This window comes from Glandiceps talaboti, chromosome 1, assembly GCF_964340395.1.
Source record: "Glandiceps talaboti chromosome 1, keGlaTala1.1, whole genome shotgun sequence".
Classification (NCBI taxonomy): Eukaryota; Metazoa; Hemichordata; class Enteropneusta; family Spengelidae; genus Glandiceps; species Glandiceps talaboti.
The window spans coordinates 7,219,972-7,244,046 of NC_135549.1; the positions used below are offsets into that span (position 1 = coordinate 7,219,972).

At 35.8% G+C, this 24,075-nt stretch overlaps 2 protein-coding genes across 2 annotated transcripts; one reads left to right on the forward strand and one right to left on the reverse strand.

Annotated features, from left to right (window-relative positions):
- Nucleotides 1–718: 718 nt before the first annotated feature.
- Nucleotides 719–7,366, reverse strand: LOC144437163 (3-hydroxyacyl-CoA dehydrogenase type-2-like). Its single transcript, XM_078126036.1, has 5 exons — nucleotides 7,259–7,366; nucleotides 5,089–5,253; nucleotides 4,107–4,271; nucleotides 3,215–3,452; nucleotides 719–2,127 (listed from the first exon to the last, which is right to left on the reverse strand). Exons 1-5 carry the CDS (start codon nucleotides 7,280–7,282, stop codon nucleotides 1,937–1,939), a joined length of 783 nt encoding a protein of 260 aa, XP_077982162.1. The 5' UTR covers nucleotides 7,283–7,366; the 3' UTR covers nucleotides 719–1,936.
- A 144-nt stretch (nucleotides 7,367–7,510) lies between these two features.
- On the forward strand, nucleotides 7,511–22,170 carry LOC144441722 (ataxin-10-like). Its single transcript, XM_078131115.1, has 9 exons — nucleotides 7,511–7,657; nucleotides 8,719–8,913; nucleotides 9,792–9,971; nucleotides 10,392–10,559; nucleotides 12,233–12,545; nucleotides 13,150–13,258; nucleotides 14,678–14,850; nucleotides 20,877–20,940; nucleotides 21,983–22,170. The coding sequence occupies exons 1-9, from the start codon at nucleotides 7,542–7,544 to the stop codon at nucleotides 22,168–22,170; spliced, it is 1,506 nt and encodes a 501-aa protein (XP_077987241.1). The 5' UTR covers nucleotides 7,511–7,541.
- The last annotated feature ends 1,905 nt before the right edge of the window (nucleotides 22,171–24,075 follow it).

Genomic DNA, 24,075 nt, shown 5'->3' on the forward strand with positions numbered 1-24,075 from the left:
CCACACCATAGCAACAGCCAAATGACCATGAATATAAACAATGAACACTCAAAAATGTATGCAAATATGTCTAGCAATATGACCCATAGCAACAGCCAAATGATTATGTATATTGTAAAGATAACAACAGGGCTGGATAGGCAACTAGATAATCATTCAGCAAATACACCTATACCCAGCATGGATCAGCATGTGGATAAACATCTTTGAAAACTACAGTTGTGCTACAGCGCCATTGGTGTTATTTTTATATATAAAGTAGATATATGTATTTGAAAGCAATATATTGTATGTATAGTCAGAATCTCCCAAGCAGTACTAGAAGCATGTCTTCCAATTTAGTGCCAAATAAATCTTTCTGTGTTCAACAATAAATAAAAGCTTAAAGTAACAAAAAATACCATGTATAGTTTGTGTCTCAGTTGCATATGAGTTGTCTCTCTCTGTTCTGCATACAAGTGCCCACACACACACATCTACATACCACCACCACCACCACCACCATCCAATGTATAGTTTGTGTCTGAGCTGCATGTTAGTCGAGCTGTCTCTCTCAATTTTCTGCATGCAAATGCCCACATGCATCTACATACCACTACTATGTATAGTTTGTGTCCAAGTTGCATATCAGTTGAGTTGTCTCTCTCTGTTCTGCATGCAAGTGCCCACATGCATCTACATACCACCACCATCATATATATATATCAGACAAACTGTATTGGTTCTTCAAACAAACTTTATTGTTCCATAATTCAGCCATGAACAATGAGTGGTTTGGGGTTACACACATAGTTCCTTTTAGTTGTGTTTTTGTCTAGACAATGAACAAATATTCAGTCTGATTACGAATATTTCATTTTTAGCTGTTTAGATTTCACACTCTGGATTATACCAAGTCACACTAATAATGTACAGCTTTGATTTGTCAGTGTATACATAGTCTACGATCCACACTCTGGTATATCCTAACCCTCAACTCTACAGGTATTTTGAAGTAGAAGTTACTCATTGTTTTCACACTAATGGATCTCAAACTAGTCCATAGCAATTTCAATCTATATGCATAATAATATAATAATAGTGAGTTGCCAGGTGTCACCACATGGTGAGCCATTATGATGAGCTACCAGGTGTCACAACACACTCCCAATTCAATGACAGTACATGCAAAACAAATATAAACACAGTTGACGGAATTTCTTTGATATTTTATTTTTTTTTGGGGGGGGGGGGGAGAACAACTCCTGTTTTTGGAACTTGAAACTACGATACATAACACTGACATCAGACAGTGTAAAAAATAAGAAACATTCTGAAAGGCACTATAAGATTCTCAGTAAGTTCTGCTTTGACAGTATTGTGATGTGTAGTAACAGCAGCACACAAGCAGGTATAATAACCTACACTACCATCATGAAAATTTGTTTGATAGGATTGGAAACCCTGGTAACAGAGGAGGGTAATCTCATGAAAAGTCCATAGACGTGTTCATAACTTAAACCATTAAATAAGCAGTAAACCAAGGTAAAATAACTGGAGTACTCTGTGGTATATTTGCCTGAATATCAGGTGTGTCATAGTTTGCTTTGTTTTCTTGTACATGTTAGTTGTTTATGATGAGAAGTACATGGACAAGCTGCCATTAATAAACAGATAATCACCTACCACCACAGTATCCATGTATTTTCAGTATGATATTCTTGTACACTATACTGTTTGCTAAAAGGTAGGTATATGTTATTACACAATAACATGTATCATTATTTTTGAAAAATACAAAGATCCTAAAGTATTCAGCCAACATCAACTCAGGAGACAGACGCTCCATCCCATAACCACTGCAGACAGACCGATAGCTGGTCCCTTAACCAAATATTTCATATTATTACAAGCTGATACAGTTCATATTTATAAATTACTGAGGATTTATTGAAAGTTATGGCTGCATCCTTAGAGCTCCATCCAATCTGATAGTTTCACCATTCAACATTGGGTTCTCTATGATAAACTGTACAAGATGTGCAAATTCATCAGGACTAGCTAGTCGAGATGGAAATGGTACCTGACGAGCTAGGAAAGTGCGTACTTTCTCTGGTAAACCTGCTAGCAATGGTGTATCAAACAAACCTGTAAGAAAGGTTGAGAATATTACAGAACCATAAACTTCACATTTTGGATAAACCAGTATATATATTTGGAGCTCTAGTTGCAGGTAACCTACCCTGGGAGGCACCATCAGTGAACCATGACTAAGATGAACCAAGACTTAGTGGTCAATATGTTTGCTTGAATAATTCACTATCTCTCTCTAGTATACTAATTATATGTATGAATAGCCATATTGTTATGCTTACAACACAATATCAAGTGACATGTTAATTAAATTATGAATAAATACACATATCCCATCTTACATTATTGCTCAGAGTCACTTCTCAAACATTGACAGGAGATAGGTAGACTCCCCTTAGTTGTCCTTTAGCAAAGGCTTACTAGCAGACTACTGTACATGCATAAATTATGTCATATCATTTTCAAATATCATCATAAGTTATAACACTTTCATTTTGTAAGAGTAAAGCTTTTGCTTTCACAGTAATGCCTTTGCAAGTTGGACCACAAATTTCAGCATTACAAAAATGATAATGCTTTTTTACTAGATATTTTCATTCCATGCAGTGATGATGTTGGCTTTACAAGTACACAAGTTACAGAACAGACAATGACAGGTTTACTATGGTTTGATATCAAAATGAGAAGGATTAGTACGTGGTAATAAAATCAGACATTAGAGAGGTTTAGATGCACGTATTTACGTGTGTTCGATACACCTAGCATCACAGTCACTCGATTCAAAGTAATCCATGCATTCTGTATCAGATGATGGCAGTCTACACGTTACTTTAAATACTTTTTAAGATATTTTCATTTTTCTTGTATTAAATGTCGTAATATTTATGTTAAAGTTCGAAAATGTATCTGAAAACTAATTTCTCGGTTTTCCCTTTGAGTAGTTGCAAGAAAAATGACAAAAATAGCCGTCTGGACAAAAGATGCCAACATGCACGTACCATTCCCATGTCTTTCACGTTTGTGGTCTGAACACGTAACTTAACACAACTTTGTATGTGTCACTACGTGTACGCCTGCACAATAATACTCTCGTATGCATTCTAACGTGTATCTAAACCTCTCTAATAAAGAATTGACATACCTGGTGCAATAGTGTTGACTCTGATCCCTTGTGAGGCTAGGTCTCTAGCTGCTGGTAGTGTCATTCCTACAATACCACCCTTAGATGCAGAGTATGCAACCTGACCCATTTGACCATCAAATGCAGCAATACTGGCTGTATTGATGATCACACCACGTTGACCATCAGCATCAGGTTCATTTTTACCAATTTCACCAGCAGCTAAACGAATTACATTAAAGGTACCCGCTGTGTTCACCTATAAGTTAACAATATACATGTAACCACAGTCATTAACATATCTCTTATATCATGCTGGTATTGCATTATTCTCATTTATGCTATATGGATTTTTATCATTGATTTCATCATCATTACCCTGAATATACTACAGTCAAGTTATGGTTTATAATAATCATGATATACATGAAAATTCTTATATAGCACTTTCCAACAGTCCTCAGAGCGATTTACAATTATTATCACTGGCACAGATCTATAACAGCACAAGCGCTCACTACACTTTCTCAACCAACACTAGAGAGTATACAATACATTGCAGCCATTGTTACAAACATAGGATTCAATCTCTCACATGGCAACCTATATCCTACCAGATATTCATGTATATACAACTGCATTGGGACACAGTGGCAGTTAATAATTTTGTTTATGTTCATTCACTTTTGGAACTTCCTTAAATAACAGTCATGTAGTATTCAGCAGTAAAAGTGTTGTTATGTTATCTATCAAGTGGCAGTTAAAGTCTTGTCCAAGGACATTAGCTATGAAGAAAGGAATGGCAGCAGCTAAGCTTGAACATTACTGTGAACTGATAATGTGTAGATTCTAAGTTGTCCACCAAATAAAACTACCTTATGTAAAACTGAATATTAAAACTGTTAATACTTACATTGAGAACTTTTTGAAAATCTTCCAACAAGTGTGGCCTGTCTTTATTGAAATTGTATGTTTTAAATGCAACACCTATCCCAGCACAATTAACAGCAATATCAAGACGACCAAATGATGACTTAGCCAGCTGTATAGCATTGGTCACATCAGTTTCAGATGTTACCTGGAGAAGAGGAAAAGGTATACGGTAATAACAATGGAAAAATTCACAAATATGTAATATTCCTAATATTTCAGATTCCTCATAAAGGTCTTCTGTGAGAGACAAAAACAAAGACCACTAAGGAATTCCTATTCAAATGATTTGATTTTTACCAACTACATGTATTCAAAATAAACTGACATTTTTTTCATCATTTCCTCTTAATACAATAAACACCGGGTACCATCAAACATGAAATACATGGGTAGTCTCTATAAAAACACATGCTAATATTACTTACTGACTGGTCGTCCATTTTGAAAATGAAAAGCATGTGATTTGCACACGCTGACCTAAGATGTAGACTAACCTCAGCCCTGATTACCCGACAACCTTTGCAGTTACATCCTTTATATGCATTTGTATAGATACATGTGAAGTTACAAAGAGAGATGGGTAATTAATTTTCGGTATGAGGTATATTACGACGAGTTTCGAAAAGCTTGTGACCTGTCAATGTTGTATACATAGGGCGTATGCGGACTCCAAATTGTTGCGCCCAAAAAGGCGCACAGACTTTAGAAATAGTGGCCAAATGGATTTTTTTTAGTGCAAATTGCGCAATGGCGCGGCCTAGATCGAACACTGTAATAAATACATTCACCAAAAACAGGAAGGTGTATAAAACAATGAGTGTGGTAGTAAATTAACTTATCAGTAGTATTATATCTAATTAATGCTTTTACAGAGAAATAAAACTATACATTGATGGTATTGTTATACAAAGAATTGACAGGCTTTGAAAGTGGACATAGTGAAAGTAAATACAATGACTTACATCTGCAGGTGAAAAACAACAATTTTCACCCAGACTTTTAGCAATATTTTCACCATCAGATCCTGGCAAATCAACTATGACAACACGAGCACCTTGTTTGATAAGTCTATCTACTGTTCCTCTCCCAAGACCAGATGCACCTCCTGTCACCAAGCCAACCAGATTCTGTTAAAGATAAATGTAAAAGATACAGCACATATAATATTATATAATATACACATATATTCATGATAACTTCAGATAATATTGTCTCTCTGCTTTACATCTTATGCATTAACATTGTTGACTGTTAGTTAGATTATAGATATTCTAGATATTAAACTCATACTACTGAAGTCTGAAACTAATCAGTTTGCTGTAGTCTATATATTACTAGTATATTACCCCATGCTTTTAATCTAAAGATTGTTTTTCACCCCTAGGCATATATTTGAAATAAAAGAATACACATCCAAGTCCCACCTTTTAGCATACAAATCTCACTTTGCCTATATATATATATATATATATATATATATATATATATATATATATATATATATATATATATATATATATATATATATATATATATATATATATATATATATATATATATATATATATATATATATATATATTTACAAAATGTATATATATATATAGTTTTGGTAGTAATATATACATATATAGTTTTGGTAGTACTGGAACTCTTTCTTGGTTGTAACTCGGAGTTTCACGCATAGTGCGATCATCAGACTGCATAGTGCGATCATCAGACAAGTTGTGATATATATATATATATATATATATATATATATATATATATATATATATATATATATATATATATATATATATATATATATATATATATATATATATATATATATATATATATATATATATATATATATATATATATATATATTACTTTGTAACTTTTGTCCCGGACTTTTGTGGGATAACATGAAGTTTGTGCGTCATTTGGATGACTTCATTTCATGAAAGGGGTTCTACTATAAATCATTTGAAGCTCCTTTATGAATAAAAACAATAATACAATCAATGCTGACAGAATGATAGCAAATAAAATGTTTCATTTGATACATTATAATTATTATACAATGAAATTATTACTCTTGTCTTCCTAATTCTTGTGTCCCTAAACCGGTATATCCCTACTAGTAATGATATGAGCCACATGTGCGTTGAGTGTTATCTCCTGTCTATCATTTCACATTGTTGTTGATTCAGTGAAATAAACTACGATGTAAGGCCGCTGCTATGACGTATTGACGCACCACCAGTCATTCAACTGTCAAAGTTCAGGCCCCCTCTCTATAGCATATTGCTGGTTTGAAGTCGGAAGTCACCTGATAATACTTCATGACCCATCGAAAGGTCATGCAAGGCTTGTAGTTTTAGCTCCATCGTGATCATATTTCTTGTTTGTTCACATTCAGTTGTTGCTGTTCCTACTTTTTAACATGATTATTTACAGTTTAAGGTATTGGTTCGACGGACCAGACAAGGTCAAATTTGTGTGGTCCGCCCAAAAAAATCACTGGTCCCGGACCTCGGACCAGTGGATTTGTTCACCCCTGTTTAAAATATATATATATATATATATATATATATATATATATATATATATATATATATATATATATATATATATATATATATATATATATATATATATATATATATATATTGTAATATATATATATTTATATATACATAAATATATACATATATATATATATATATACATATATATATATATATATATATATATATATATATATATATATATATATATATATATATATATATATATATATATATATATATAAATAAATTTTTATGAACATAGATCGTAGATTAATACATCTTGTATGTACAAAGTGTGAGGCATGTGAGGGAAGCATCAGATCAGAACTGATCGAACTCTTGAGAAGCCCGTAATATACTTACACGTGCCACTACAGTGCAAGCCTAAATGAACGTACGTATCATATCGGTAGAGTGGTTATCAGAAAGGGCATGCTGTGGTTACATACGTACATGTATGCCTGGCCTCTCAGAATCTACGCCATGTGATGTGAAATCCCGCCACTCCCAGTGGGATCGTGATGTGTTTGACAACAACAAACGTATGCTCTGTTTACATTGGATATTCACTTACCTTGAGAGACCTGATAGTCGCCATGCTTCGAAATTTTCCCTCAATTTAATAATGAGCTACGACTCTGTCCTACTTTATGCCACGACCCTACTTTCAAACGTACATACGTCAACCACGTTTATGACCTCTATGACCTAAACGAGGGGGTCATATTCACCTATTACATTCGTCTTTACAACTATAACTAGCCAATCATATCGTGCATAACATAAGCTCTAGGCTTATTGCAAGCGTCGTAAAAATGGCGGACGACGCCGAAGTTTCTCCGAAACTTGAAGACAGTATGGCGAAGCTTATTGCAATGTGGCCTTTCGATCAAGACACCAAGAAAAGTCAATATAACCAATATCTTGTTCTTCTCAAAAATTTGACCACACAACTTAAGAAGAACATAAGCAGGTAAGTCCTTCGAATTGTAATATGACGAGTAATTCAGCTGAAGTTGCACAGCTGCAGTACACATTTAAGTGTTGACTCGATTCTGACATTTACTACTAATGTAGTAACAAAGTAATGGTCTTAGAATCTAGTCCCGATGTAATTCTCGGTCGAGATTACTCGAGAACATAATAAAGATTAAAGGATGACTCGTACGAATGTAGGAATAACGTATTTACATTTAAAGGCGAGGTATATAATATACATAGCACTGCTGGCCTCCATTGCTCAGTGTGTCATTCATAATTTTGTCAACATAAATCGATCCGTCTGCAATTTTAGGGGCATGTAAACGACGATGGTGTTAAATATGCCTTCATAAATATATCTTTTAGAAATAGGTATAACATTGATCATTACCAGTTTCTGACGAAATACTAGTAACACCTGGGCTTTTCCTAAAAACAAAAATTAATTCGTAAATAAAGTAGGCGAAATATAATTTCAAATGTTTTTTTTTTCATTTTTTAAAAGTTTTCCCATTAAAGCGAAGCAAACTCACAAAATCAAATACATGTGTATTTACTTTTACATTTGTTTATCTGATAATGTTCTGTTAATAGGGTGATATTAGTCAGAACTTTTAGAAAACCTTTGAATTGAGTTTTGTTGAGATCATCCTGTTTTCAATTTTTTTTTACATTAAGTAGAATTTATGTATTATAAATCGTAACATGTTGACATGATCTAAAAAGTAAAATTTGTCTTACATACTCGAACCAGCAAAAAAATATGGCCACAGTATACCCTGCATCACTTGCAAAAATCAGTTCTGTATGCCATACCAGCCAACCCCACTGCCTTACATTGGATGATAGGGCATACAATATGAAGCCATGGAGTTCTATCAATATATCCTATTTTCCCTTTATAGTTATCTTCTTTCAGTTGGAAAATACTATAAAGAACACAAATGTTATAAAACCACACATCTTCAGTTTTGGTCACTCATTACTAAGTTTTTTCAGCTGAAGGAAGAAATTTATGTAATTACATTGTGGATCATTTTTTGTGTCCAATAGGGAAGCAATCAAAGAGGAAACTATGGAACACGTAAAGAAGATTCTTATAGAGTGTTGTACAAAACTCAGTATGAGTAGTAACAGTGATTCAACAAATGACAGTGATGCTATATCAGAAACTGAACTGTGCTGTGAATGCTTTAGAGTTCTACGTAACAGTTGTGTACAGTGTAAGCAGAATCAAGACCTGATAAGGTACTGGGGATATGTCTGATATATGATTGGTTCACAGTATAACCAGAGATAAGGGTTTTACAGAACAATTACATGTTTTTTTTTATCTTTGCAATTTGGAACATGGCTTCAACATTGTTAAATTGTATATTGTGATTTGTTTTACATTTTTATTTAATGTCCAAGTGGATTACTGTCTCTTAATAAATGATTTCATGTTACAAAACGTTGTAGGGAAATGCAAGTTTTGCCTCAGAAAACAATGTCTGACAAAGATGGCTGCCCAGTCATTCATCTTGATAGAGACAAAGACAGACAGACAAACAAACAAACAAACAGACAGACAGACAGACAGACAGACAGAGTGAAATATATAGACATTACCAAGCTATCTATATAGACATTCTCAAAAGATCAAGTTTGCTTGATTAAGGTGCCTGTACTTAATTCTATGTTTATCATCATAATACCTTACAAATTATGGGCCAGTCACTAAGTTGTTAAGAATAATTTTTAAAAAAAGGTTTTTTAAAGAGTAAGTGTATGTGTACATGTTGGTGATATTTTCATTTCATAATCATACATACAATGTCAGCAGGAAACTTAGAGCCGTTTATTGTATTACATTTCCCATGTTTCAGCAATAAGTGATAATTTTCACTCAGATTTGCCCTCATTTGGTCACCACTGTACAATTAGTGATATGATTTTTGTCTAATCCTGCTGTAGTAGGTGTCAATTTTTTTATCACTTCACCAGATTGAAGAAATATACCCAGTAGGGTCAGTCAGGTCATGAAAGATATTGAGTTTAAGTATTAAAGCCATCCCTATTGTAACATAATGTAAAGTACATTGTAAATGAATTCATTGAATGGCATCAAAATATAATCTTTACAGCACAGTAAACATTTTACCAGTTGTGAAACAGTTACTTGATCTGTATACGTCACAAGGAGAACAATCTGAAGGGGAAGCTGTGGCAGTGAGATGTGCTATTCAATTTATTGGAAATTATGTGGCTGGCAATCAGAGTACACAGATGACAGCTTGGCAAACACTTTTCCCAAAGACTTTACTGTGAGTGTTTGCAAATAATTATTTGTACCTAAGAAGTAAAGATACTCATGACTTTTATACTATTGTATCAGAATATCTACTTTCTGTCTTTATACTACGGGTTCAATTTGTAGAATAAAATGACACTGTTTTTAATCAGCTCCTGCTAGATTTCTACTAGATATCTATTCATTTCTGAAATGTCTATATACAGCGTCAGTATTGATTGTGTCTGTATGGTAGTTATGATGCTTAAATTTCATCTTTTCTGTTCTAAACTATATGCTGTCATCATGAATAAACTTTTTAAATATATATTATACCTCACTTTTTCTATTAAAATCAACGACAAGAAAGAGATATATCAAGGGATAAGTAGAATTCTTTTGTTAAGTTTTGTCCAAAACCATTTTTTTTTTTTTTTAAATTTCAACCCAACAGTGGTATCCTCAGGTTTGGAGATTTGAAGGCATCACAGTATATATGTATGGTTATTTATAATTGTCTGAATGATGTGACTAGTCAACAACTCATCAAACACCCAGATGGACAAGCTATAATGGAATATATTGTACAGAGCAGTCAGACAGAAAGTCAACCAGAGTGGGGGTAAGTGTACAGACAGACTGTAATTGTACACAGCAGTCCCACAGAAAGTCAACCAGAGTGGGGGTAAGTGTACAGACAGACTGTAATTGTACACAGCAGTCAAACAGAAAGTCAACCAGAGTGGGGGTAAGTATACAGACAGACTGTAATTGTACACAGCAGTACCACAGAAAGTCAACCAGAGTGGGGGTAAGTATACAGACAGACTGTAATTGTACACAGCAGTCAGACAGAAAGTCAACCAGAGTGGGGGGTAAGTGTACAGACAGACTGTAATTGTACACAGCAGTCAGACAGAAAGTCAACCAGAGTGGGGGTAAGTATACAGACAGACTGTAATTGTACACAGCAGTCCCACAGAAAGTCAACCAGAGTGGGGGTAAGTATACAGACAGACTGTAATTGTACACAGCAGTCAGACAGAAAGTCAACCAGAGTGGGGGTAAGTATACAGACAGACTGTAATTGTACACAGCAGTCCCACAGAAAGTCAACCAGAGTGGGGGTAAGTATACAGACAGAATGTAATTGTACACAGCAGTCCCACAGAAAGTCAACCAGAGTGGGGGTAAGTATACAGACAGACTGTAATTGTACACAGCAGTCAGACAGAAAGTCAACCAGAGTGGGGGTAAGTATACAGACAGACTGTAATTGTACACAGCAGTCAGACAGAAAGTCAACCAGAGTGGGGGTAAGTATACAGACAGACTGTAATTGTACACAGCAGTCCGACAGAAAGTCAACCAGAGTGGGGGTAAGTATACAGACAGACTGTAATTGTACACAGCAGTCAGACAGAAAGTCAACCAGAGTGGGGGTAAGTATACAGACAGACTGTAATTGTACACAGCAGTCCCACAGAAAGTCAACCAGAGTGGGGGTAAGTATACAGACAGACTGTAATTGTACACAGCAGTCAGACAGAAAGTCAACCAGAGTGGGGGTAAGTGTACAGACAGACTGTAATTGTACACAGCAGTCAAACAGAAAGTCAACCAGAGTGGGGGTAAGTATACAGACAGACTGTAATTGTACAGAGCAGTCCGACAGAAAGTCAACCAGAGTGGGGGTAAGTATACAGACAGACTGTAATTGTACACAGCAGTCCCACAGAAAGTCAACCAGAGTGGGGGTAAGTATACAGACAGACTGTAATTGTACACAGCAGTCCCACAGAAAGTCAACCAGAGTGGGGGTAAGTGTACAGACAGACTGTAATTGTACACAGCAGTCCCACAGAAAGTCAACCAGAGTGGGGGTAAGTATACAGACAGACTGTAATTGTACACAGCAGTCCCACAGAAAGTCAACCAGAGTGGGGGTAAGTATACAGACAGACTGTAATTGTACACAGCAGTCCCACAGAAAGTCAACCAGAGTGGGGGTAAGTGTACAGACAGACTGTAATTGTACACAGCAGTCAAACAGAAAGTCAACCAGAGTGGGGGAAAGTTGTTTGAGTGTTCACATGAGAAGTAGCTAAGTATCTATCCAGAATATGTCATCCAAAGTTGGGAAAAGTAAAGTTCTAATTTAAAATTTAACATGATACAAAGTTGTGTGTAAGTACCAGAAGAACAGTTAGGGCATTGAGTCTATTCTGAATAAAGTATATTTGACATCAAAGATTTTATAAAAATCTAACAATGAACGTATTTCTTTTCTTGTAGGTTGATGATAATGGAAGTATTGCTACAAAGTAACGAGTTCATCTTAACACAATTTGAAAGATTCTCACTATCCTCTCAGACAATTCTCCTAGATGTAATCACAGCAAAGTTAGACAATCCAGCAACAAATGAAGAAACCTCATCAACTAGAGAGAGTGAGGAAAGTGAGCAGTGTGATGACATTGACCAAACAAAAACTGTAAAAATTCCAGCATTTACAATTGCATTCCTAGCTGAAATATTTGAAACACAAGCTAATGGAATTTTCCAGTCAACTGTTTCTGAAGAAGTAGGGAAAGAGAGCGCAATGGTGGTATGTGTTCCAAAAATTTCAAAATTATCAATTGCTGTTAAGAAGATTCTAGAGTAAATTAACTCAAAACTCTAGACTGAATTTACAGTTTCTGTTACTATGATCTGTTGGCCAGTAAGAATTACATGTAATGCTAACTCTAGACTAGTTAATCCTACTAAAATTCTCTTTACAGTATCAATAAGTTGTTAGTACTATCCCATGGTGCCATATGAGTGTTTAAACACATTCTTATATCAGCTCAATTTCTTCATAAGAATAATAATAATAATAATGTTGATTTTATATAGCGCTTTCCCACTTTGTGCTAAAAAGGCTTTACAATTATTACCCCTGGCACAGATCTATATCAGCACAACAGCCCTTTATAGTTCCTCAACTCCCTGGGGAGCATACAGTCCATTGCAGCCTCAGTATACACATAGGATTAAAACATGTTTGACAAAAAGATATGTGTACTGTGACAGAAAGATATCAAACTTTTATTTCTTTATGAAATGATTTGAAATAATTGTGGTGTAATTACACAAGGTGTGATCAGTAAATAGAATGAAAGTTATAGATAACAGATTTAGTGGCTTTTATGCTTTCTTATATTCACTAGAATTCTATGGTAGTAACACAGCTGTTACAAGTTGTGTGTGTAGCAACAAGTATACCAGGACAATACAAGATCTTACAAGAAAGGACATCACTGCTTCAAATAGCTTTAGGTAAGATAAAACCATAAACTTGCTTAATTTCAATGGTATCACTTCATTGCCAGCATTCTTTTACTGCTCTGAGTTTGAACTTGAGAGTACTGTATGTTAACTTACAGACCAACTCAATCTGATTGTGGCAATAAATAGAACAGCGCCCCCAAGTGATGACTATCATGAAACTGTTGTCAGTATTAGTATACAGGTTTGGCTTTCATAAATGATATGCTAGTATTGTATGGGGTGAATCTGAGTGTTTTATCAGTTTTAAGAATCAATTAGTTATAAATTATCATTAAGAAGTATACTACTTGATCAGCCCTCTAGAGGAATTTTCACATTTTTGAGACCAGAGCTGACTTAACAGCACCCAGTACTCGGCCATAATGTAGAAAGTTATTGAATCACTATGAATGATATTGTCTTCCATAGCATTACACTGACTATGTGGTATATGATAGGTATAGGTATGTGATAGGTATAGCTGTATCACATACAATTCAAGTTGAATATGATTGAACAAAACATATGGTATTTATAGACTGTAAGATACGTCGTGACGTTTCGCCCTCACCGGCCTCTTCTGGTTGGAAACACTGGGAAGAGTGCAGTTCGATACAGACATGTTAGGGGTTGGCCGATGTTTGAGGGCGCCCCGTCACGATGTACCTTAAAGACTAATGGTATTTAGAGCCTCATTCAATATCATGCCATTCTCCTGTACTTGCTACATGAGTCAAAATGCTCAAAGTCACCATTATTTTCCTGATTTTGCATAAATTATCCTTTTGCAGGTATAATTATATTTTTTCCCCAATATTTTTCTTCATTCACCCAAAAAGTACTCGACCTAAAGGGTTTTGTCACTACTTGTCATTGACTCATAGTGACAGGGCTCCTTAGGTCACCCATATTTTCCTTGACTGAATGAAGAAAAATATTGAGGAATAATAATCTTTACAGTCTGGATATGGGTTTTACAGACCAAAGTTGTACAACGAAAGGGCCTGACTTTAGGAGGGGTCCGTAAGCCATACTACCGAGGGCTGAAAAATCCATATCTGGGCTGTAAAGATTTTATCATATATGCCATGTAATGGCACAACACATCATTTGAATCACATATTGACATACATTGACAGGGAAATGTTATTTTATTCACAAACACATAAAATAGTGAAGAATTTAAAAAAAACTAAATCACTGAGCAAACAGATATCGATGAGCACACCATGCACTTACCATATTTGGGCAAAGTGCGTCAGGGTGTGATACAGAAAATTATTGCCCAGGTTAGTTGGACATTCTTTGCATTGAATTGCATTGGAAGCAATACTGGGGATTTGATAATATCTAATTATTATTCAAGTTAGTATACAAATGTACATCAAACTGGGATGAACTTAAGTGTATAATTTTGTTTGATTTCAGAACTTCTACAAAAAGCTCACCTAGCAGGTAAAAGTGGAGACAATGTTTTCAGCATCAGACAAACTCTAAGTGGTCAGGAGGGAGATGCTGATAACCCAGCTTATGGCTTCAAGAGAGATTTGATTCGTCTCATTGGAAATATGACTTACAGAAATCAGAAGAATCAAGACTTGGTAAGTCTCATATTAATAGATAACATCTGTATACTACCACAAAAAGTTTGGGATCAACCGTAATAGATATTAACCCCCCCCCCCCCCCCCCCCCCTCCTTCCACAGTCTTTCAAAGATGGTACCATATGAACGTTTTTCCTCAGTTGAAAGATAAAATGGTAGAATGTGCCTCTGGAACCATTTTCTCTGAAAATAAAGTTTTAAAAAACTTATCAAACCTTGCCATGTGTAAGATGAATGATAATGTACTTAGTCTGTAAGGTACGCTGCGTCTGGCCATACACACACATCAGGTCACATCGGCCATTTCTACAAGTGACACAGAATCTACACTCATAGTCATCTATCTATGCAGACATTGTAATTAAATTGACATTTTTAAATGAAAACTCAAGACTTGTCTTTTTAAAGAATGTCCACGTCTGATTATTTTGTTCTTATAATGAGGAATTGTGGACTTTTTGTCCGTAGTTTGTATTAATTGGGTATGTTTTTCTATCTGTGTATTTTTGCATATATTGGTATTGTTTAACTTTCGATCACTCCCCCCCCCCCCACTTTTTAGTATTGTATAGAGCGTCTTGGCAATTTTTATTGAAATATTAGTGCTTTATAGATCATTTTTATTATTATTCATCTCTACTAGTATATAGAAATCAGAGATTTTGCTATGTAGGGACTCTGAACTGATCCTTAACGTGACCTTAAACATGACTCCCTAGCCTGAGTATAAATATGTATCTAGTGCACAGGAAGTCCACTGTTCTACACTCTTTCCTAGCATTTAAAGAAGTGTCAACCACTAAAAGACCCAATGACCACAGTACAGTACAGTATAGTATAGTATATACATTGTTTGTACATGTAAGGTGTACAATGAGAATTTTGGCAAAAATAAGTTTTCTTCATTTTCACTCTCACCATACTTATGACAATGTCAATGGGGGGCATTGTCACAAAGAGGCTAAGGTGAGTGGTGACACAGATGTACTTTTGTATAAAAAAAATATAAAGGTACAACTATAATTGTACTTTACCACTGGGCACATGTAGGACAATCACCCCTGACAGTACAAATCAGTGTGAAGTTAGGGAGTCTGAGCTTATTCTCATATGTAATGTAACCCTTACCCTAAACTCCCTAGCTTGAATACAAATGTATATGTATCATACAATCAGTCCACTGTTCTACATTCTTGCCTCACCATCGGGCCTTGTCTTTGAAATTTGAAGAAAATGGTTGACAGGTGACAGTTTGTGAAAAGACAAATATGGCCCAGAAAAGAAATTTAAAGTTCATTCTTAATATTGCTTACTTTGCAGAATGTGTGATATGACATAAAGCACTGGCTGAATAATGAAGTGTGGTTGATTTCAATGGATCAGTTTTAACTGCATTAGTTAGTGGGGGGCGTGTTAACCTCTTGAAAGCCAGTTATCTTGTTAAATGTCTACTTAAACCTTTAACAACACACTTCATGAACTTGTATTGCAGAATCTCGTATTTTCTCTTTATTTTGTATACAAAACAATAGGGAAAAAATAATATGCTGAAACGTGATATTCCAAATTCACATTGTTAAGTTTTGACCATGGCATATTTTACATACCTGTGTCTGTTTTTTCTTGTGTAATTATACTTGACAGTTCTATGAGATTTCTTTTCTGTCAGCATCCCTTCGTTGGTTTCAGCTTGTCCTTCTCAGTGTATGTGAGTTCTACTTATTTTTTTTAAATGGCACAATTGGCATAGTCTTACTTGTAAGTTAAAATCCAGCCCTTTCATCTCACAGATTAGTCCACTTCCCTGTCTTTAATGCCTATTATTATAAGCCATTAGATCAATATGCAGGAATCCAAAGAAGAAAGAATGTCAAAAAAATGTCCTTCTGGATGGATTTTTGGAAGAACATAATTGAGATTAAACAGCATACCCAAGGTTATGGGAGTTGAAGTCGTAGTAGTGATAGCGCCCTCTAGAGCCCATTGGGATTTTTTTTATTGTAAGGACAGCATTGACCATTTCCTGTGCTGCAGCCACAAGAGTTCAAATAGTTGACATTTACTTCAAGCTATAAAAACAGACATTATCCTGTAAAAGCATACTCTTCTGATCAGTTTTTTAGACCAGGTAGAGCTAGTTTGTGTTTTTTAGTGACATCCGTAGCCTTGGGAAATGGTCTGCATTTCTGTCTGTCTGCTAAGGTAGTCTAAGTGAATCGCTGTCCAAACTTGTTAATTCTCAGATCCATTCACAATATATCAATAAGAAATGAAAGGAAATGCAGTCTGGGGGAATTGAAATAGAATACTTTATTTTGAAGCTGGTTTATAATTAAAGAGTCTATAGTGAACAAATGTTCCCACCTCCCTCCCAACCCACCTTATTTGTAGAGTATACTTAAAATTCATTGTGTGATACACAGAGTCATAGAATTGGCATTAAGGGAGGATTAAAACCAACTTAATGCCTACAGCAAACAGCTTGTAAGACTCTATTGCTCCAATAGTCTTTGTCAAGCACCCAGAAAAACATGAGTACAATTGCTTTGATAATTACAGGGAGGTAAAAGAAATGGAACCGACTCATTTCTAAAGATTGTAACAATCTGAATTAGTGTCTGTGTACCCGGAATAAGTAGCATGCTTCCAATGGTTTCACAATGACCAATCATCGTGAAAATTACACAAAGGAAAGAAGTACAGATTCTCTGTACATATCGTTCCAACATCCTTTTTTTTTACAATCATTCATTTATATTTATGTATTTTTTAACAATCATGTCACTGGCATAAAGTAGTTACAAGTACTGTATGTTTTCAGTAACTGAAATCATGGACATGTTTTAATATGAAATAGATTTTAAAATGCTGTCGTGTTGTAGCCATATATCAACTTCTCAACAAGGTATACTACTAGTAGTAGGGCATAGGTGGTGGAGTCGTCCACTCACTATATATGTGTGTGAGTAGGGTAAGTGTCAAAGTATCACAGTTTATACAGTAGTCAGGGAGATTTGGGTAACTGAGAGAGGGCTGGACTTTGTGAGGTCGTAAAGTAGTATTAGTAGATGGGCAATGTGAGGTTAAATTGCAATATGATACATTCATGAGCACATTCTATGATAAGAGTGGTATAGATGGCCTACAGAAACCTTCACTATCTTTTCATCCCTATTGAAGTTTCCAAATACTAGGCCCCTTCACTGCACAATGCCTTGTTGAGATGAAAGCTGCTTTAATACTCGCGTCAAATTACAGCCTTATAGGCAAATTGCGTAAAGTGGGACTACCTACAGTGTCAAGTCCAGTAGTTGATAATGTCGTACTGTAGTACATGGCTTTATAAAATTTGAGTTTGAGAGTGGATGATTTGTAGACGTTTATCTGGTTTGATTGCTTGGTTTCATTTACAGTTTGTCTACAAACACTAGATTTGGTAGAGTGAAAAGAGAAAGACATCTAATCTTTTGTTTGGAAAAGATTTTGGCGACATCGCTCAGTTATCAAAACTTGGCCAAATAGAAAACTAAATAGTCTAAGGTGGTATTTGTAGTTTCAACATTTAGTCAGTGTTTTAAAAGTCTGACATAATTAGTCAAACCAAGGTCTGCTAGAGCTTTTTTTTAAACAGGTGGACTAGGACAACACCATAGGTACGATAGAATAACCTTTGTGAGAGTATTAAAACCAAATATTAAGGAGTGGAAACGTTGGTGGTTTGAGTTCTTGATCAGGACAACTAAATAGCTTGTACCAGTACCACTTACTTAGTACAATCAGGAAGTTGTCACATTCTCTGAGTTGAAGCATTGAACAATCTTTATAAGTATCTTCTTATCTAAGCATTAACTCTGAGTCTCCTTATTCTGGAGGTAAGGGGTGTATGAGTGTGTGTGGTCTAAGCTATTAGGTGCTATTCATACATTCATTTATACTCCAACCAACAGAATGTCTGTATTCCCATCATTTTAAATCTTTTAGATTCAAATCCTCAGCTCTATTTCATCTTTCTCTCAAGACATCTGTACCATCTTTCTTGCAATACATGTGTACTATCTTTCTCCCAGGACATCTCTACTATCTTTCTTCCAATGTATCTGTCTTGTCTTTCTTTCCAAGACATCTTTGCTATCTTTCACTCAAGACATCTGTAGTCTTTCTCCCATGTAATGTCTCTCTTCCTAAGATGTCTGGTCTATTTTTCGCCCAAGATTTCTTCACTATCTTTCTCCCAAGACATCTTACTATCATTCTCCCAGGATGTCAAACTCACACTTTTCTGAAGCTATAGATATGTATCGATCATAATCACTCCTAAAATTCTTTTATCATTGCATTCAATTTTGTACATTTTTTTTTCTTTTTTCATTTCAGTCTGAAATATTAAATGGATTTTGTACCGTTGCAACCACAAGAAGTTGTACATTGTTTGTGTGAGAAAGTTTCCACCCTAAGCTCAAATAAGACATGTTATCTGACACCTGTTGTTAGCTGTTTACAGTAGAAAAGTGGCCATAGTTTCCATTCATGAAGAATTGGTACTCATCTTTGTGAAAAAAATGTTTGAACTTCATCATATTGCACAGACTACAAGCCTGTCACTGTAGTAGACTGCCCTCATACACTTGTAGTCATATTGTACCCCCCCCCCCCCCATACTTTTTTTTAGTTAGGCAGACCAAAGACTCTGGGTCAAACAGGTTTCTGAGGAGTTTTCATTTTCAAGTAAACTTTCTAATATGAAGAAATCCATGTCAGAGTGGTAGAGAGAATTGGTACACTACTTTTACTTCTACTTATTCTTTTGAGAGTAGTTCAGATGATCAAAACTAGTAAAGATTAGTGACATTACATCTAGTAACCCTGCTGGTAATAAGGAATGGAAGTTGTAGCAGGAAAAAAACCTATTCTTGTAGTAACATATCTGTCCATAAAGTCAGATGTTGTGTGTCTATGTTTTTAGAGGATTGTTTGGTAAAGTGTACTTACACCTCAGGAGAGTGTGTACCAAAACCATAGACCCCTTGGCTGAAACAAGAAAACTCAGCCAGCAAACTGGCAAAGGGCTATAGGTGAATGACTATCAGTATATCCAATGATGTGTTTATTTGTTTATTGAGATGATTATGTTTTATAAAGTAGCATTGACACCTCAGGATCTACTACTAAAGAGACAGTTAATCTGTTAGGTTGAAGTGTTAGACCTTTGAGACAGCTGGTAAGACAACATGGGTAGGATGTTTTGTCTTTGCTCACACCTATCTCAATGGCCTACCTCACACCTGTTAAATCCCTAGTCCAAACAACAACACAGCAATCCACTTTCAATGAGATAGTTGACAGCTCATACTTAGTCCAGGAGGATGTTCCCACCAAATCTTCTTTCCAGCCAGTAACTATGCTTGCCAACTCTCTAGTAATGCCTCCAGAAAAACAAATAAATAAATGAATAATTGTTGTTCAGAGATGCCCCCAAACTCTGTACACCTTTCATTCTTTCTTTTTAGAAGATTTTAGCAAATGTTTCATGTGATAAATTCTAGACATTATCCAAAGAGTAAGACTGTTCTGTCATAAACAGCAAGAGTTTGCAGTGATAACACATTCTCTGTAACGGTATGGATTTTGCAATGCATGTTTCTGTCAAAATGAAAATAACGTGTCTCATTTTATCTACCCAGAGTGTCATCTGCCTGTTTTTCTTTCTTCTTTCCCGTTTTCTCAGTTTACACATAGACTGTAACAGACCCTATGTAATACCTCACAGTGTGACAATCCACTGACAAACAGCAATTTCTTGTGACCATTTTACTTCCATGTTGTGACATGCCAAACTCTCTCATATAGTAACACCAAAGAAAATCCATTTTTTTATTATTTTGACCCACAACAAAACTTTTTTTTTGTACTTTACTGTCAATGCCCTAATGCTCACTGACTTCTGTGACTTGCTCTTTCTTTGCAAGGGGGTGTTGTTAACAAACACATGACCACTGTCTACATGTGTTGTTTTGAATTACAGGTTCGTGAATCAGAAGGAATTCCATTACTACTAGACCACTGCAATGTAGATGAATACAATCCTTGTATCCTTTGAGACATAGACCTTGGCAAAGCTAGCTTAGTCCACTTGTTTCTTGACAACATCATCAATCATCAGTCCTACACAGATGTAATTATATCTGACTGTAAATAGATACAACAAGTGTGTGACAGCACCCCCAGCTGTCAATCAATCAACCACATTGACACTACGTGTGTGTACACATGGATTTAAAGTTTTGTTGCCAGTGTACAGTGTTACTTGGGTTGGGTGAATTGAAATCATAGACTTCCCCTCTATTGTCACTGCTCAAATATGTTCTGCCAATATTTTCTTTGTACCTTTCTTTGTACGTGTCATGAGCTGTTGTGTATCCTTATGGCGCGGGAATCATGTCACTGTCTGTCAAGTCTGTCTACTCTCCTCTTGCTGACCAGTATCTAAGTAACCATTGTGTATAGCTTTGTACTTCTAATCATTGATTTTCATGAAACAGTGTTGTGTTATACTTAGTAGTATCTTGTCATCCTATACATTGGTATAAAAACAATGAATATCTCATAGAATATTCTTTCTGAAGAAAGTTGTATCATATCTTGTGTTGTGTCTAGCAGTGGGTTGGCCTGGATAGTTTCACAAACAGTACCATTGTTGTGGTTACTGTACACATTCCTTGACTAATCCACCAAGTCAGTGATTGATGGGTGGCTGATGATGGATTGCTTGATGGTTGGGTGGATGGATGGATGGATGGCTGATGATGGATTGCTTGATGGGTGGGTGGTTGGGTGGATGGATGGATGGATGGATGGACGGACGGACGGATGGATGGATGGGTGGCTGATGATGGATTGCTTGGTAGTTGGGTGGATGGATGGATGGATGGATGGCTGGCTGGATGGATGGATGGATGGATGGATGGGTTGGTGGATAAACCAGAGGATGGTCATTTGGTTGAGTTGATAGATAGATGGATAGATGGGTGAATGGTAGGATGGATAGGTAGATGGATGGATGGATTAATTCATTGAAATATTACAAATCTATTACTACCCTGTAGTGTGTCTTCCTTAATACTTCCCCAGTCATGAATCAGTGGGCAATCTTTGCCATTCATAACATATGTGAAGATAACCCAGCAAACCAAGCTTTCATTGCTAACATGCAGAGACAAGGAATTGCTGACAGTGAAGTGCTAACAGACATGGGAGTTGACGTCCAAGAGAGAGATGGTAAACTGTATGTTAAAACAACAAAGAAAACAAAATCATGACAATCCTAAATATGGCAATTACTATCTCATTTTTCACACACTTCTGAATGAAGCTCAATGGAGCAGTATGGACAGATTTTACAAGTTCAGTGAGTAATAGTTTTGTATAGAGTATATTTTTTTCAAGCTTAAGAATTTTTCATTTGCATTCATTTTAACGTATATATGCTGTTAAGATGTACAATTACAGGAAAAAAACAATGAAATATAATTAATGTCTATGGCGTTAGAGATTTTTTATTTTATATTTCCTGGATTTGAAAGATGTGTGTGTGTGTGTGTGTGTGTGTGTATGTGTGTGTGTGTGTGTGTGTGTGTGGGTGGGTGTGTATGTGTATGTGTGTGTGTGTGTGGGTATGGTGGTGTGTGTGTGTGTGTGTGTGGGGGGGGGGGGTATGGTGGTGGTGGTGTGTGTGTGTGTGTGTGTGTGTGTGTGTGTGTGTGTGTGTGTGTGTGTGTGTGTGTGTGAGGTTAAGATGGATTCTGGTGCTTCTGAAAAGTGACTAATATACAGCACACACTCGCACTCACACTCACACTCACACTCACACTCACACTCACACAAACAAACATAAATTTTTGTACCAAAATGTCAGAAAACAGTGTTGTGATCCTGTACAATTATATTGTCATATGTTTATGAAATTAGAAAAAAAAATGATTCTGAAAAAGGTATAAAAGAGTCAGAGAACACTCCTACCCTGGTCAGGGTGGCACATATTGAATCTACACATTCCAGTGGGTACTAATAAATACACAGTCTGAACTCTGCTGTGTGAAAAAACCTTGGATCTATTCATTTCACTTTTAAAGGTATATTGTCCAGCTAGTGTCATTTATTGCAAACTGTTATTTATTGTCTTAATTTTGGTAACTTTATGAGCTTGTTGACGTCTGAACTTGGTCTAGGTCAATGTCGTAAATAGGCCTCATCATTAAATGTATCCGGTAGTGGGTTGAGAGTTTGGGATTTGGGAGATGCCCAATCTCATATCCTTAGACATTACCCATCCTTATTTGTAATACATACATCTGTACAAAGATCATTTCTTTTCAAACTGTGATTTCTTTACCCAAGTTTATGTGAGGTACAGATGCAATGGTATATTGGCATTGCTAAGAGTGTGGGGAGATGGGCAGCCAAGTGAAACCCACAATTTGACTTCTTAACAGATCATAAACAACACAGAATGTTTGTCTGGGTCAAAAGTACACAGTGGGGAAGCAATAGCCTTTGTAATTGTTGAAAGTTGACATCCGTGAAATAGGCATAACAATGTTGATTTTTCATGCCCAAGTAAGTGATTTATTGTGATTGTGTATAGATGGTGTAAATTATAATCAAAGGACAGCGGTGATAGAGCATCAAAAGATGATATTACAACCTGTGATTTTCTGAACAGACCTGTTTAGGTTGTAGTGTAGAAAGTGGACCCTGTTTTGGGATGTTGGCACTTTCTGAACAGAACTGTAGAGTAGAAAGTGTACCCTGTTTTGGGATGTTGGCACTTTCTGAACAGAACTGTAGTGTAGAAAGTGAACCCTGTTTTGGGATACTTGCATTTTCTGAACAGAACTGTAGAGTAGAAAGTGAACCCTGTTTTGGGATACTTGCATTTTCTGAACAGAACTGTAGACTGCAAAGTGAACTCAGTTTGTTTTTGGAAGTTGACAGTTTGTTCTATTTTCATTCCAAAATGGACAGAACAATGGTGTCAAGATGAAAATTTAGGTCGCAGACTGGAAGTCTGTGAATTCAACAAATTATGTTTTGCCTTGCATAGCTTGAACCACTATCCATGTTTATTCTGTGCCTCTCGTCCTGTACTTACAATGGGTAAATCTTCGCCAAGGTTGTGCTCTCATTACAACTACTATACTCTCACTAACAAACCATAACAAACA

Excerpts from the sequence above, each read along its gene's own strand:
- LOC144437163 (XM_078126036.1), bottom strand. The coding sequence starts at position 7,282 with ATGGCGACTATCAGGTCTCTCAAG. Across the intron at positions 5,254-7,258 it reads CGACTATCAGGTCTCTCAAG|AATCTGGTTGGCTTGGTGAC; the intron begins GTAAGTGAATAT and ends TATCTTTAACAG. Across the intron at positions 4,272-5,088 it reads GTTGTTTTTCACCTGCAGAT|GTAACATCTGAAACTGATGT; the intron begins GTAAGTCATTGT and ends CCTCTTCTCCAG.
- LOC144441722 (XM_078131115.1), top strand. The coding sequence starts at position 7,542 with ATGGCGAAGCTTATTGCAATGTGGCCTTTCGATCAAGACACCAAGAAA. Across the intron at positions 8,914-9,791 it reads CAGAATCAAGACCTGATAAG|CACAGTAAACATTTTACCAG; the intron begins GTACTGGGGATA and ends TAATCTTTACAG. Across the intron at positions 14,851-20,876 it reads ATCAGAAGAATCAAGACTTG|GTTCGTGAATCAGAAGGAAT; the intron begins GTAAGTCTCATA and ends TTTGAATTACAG.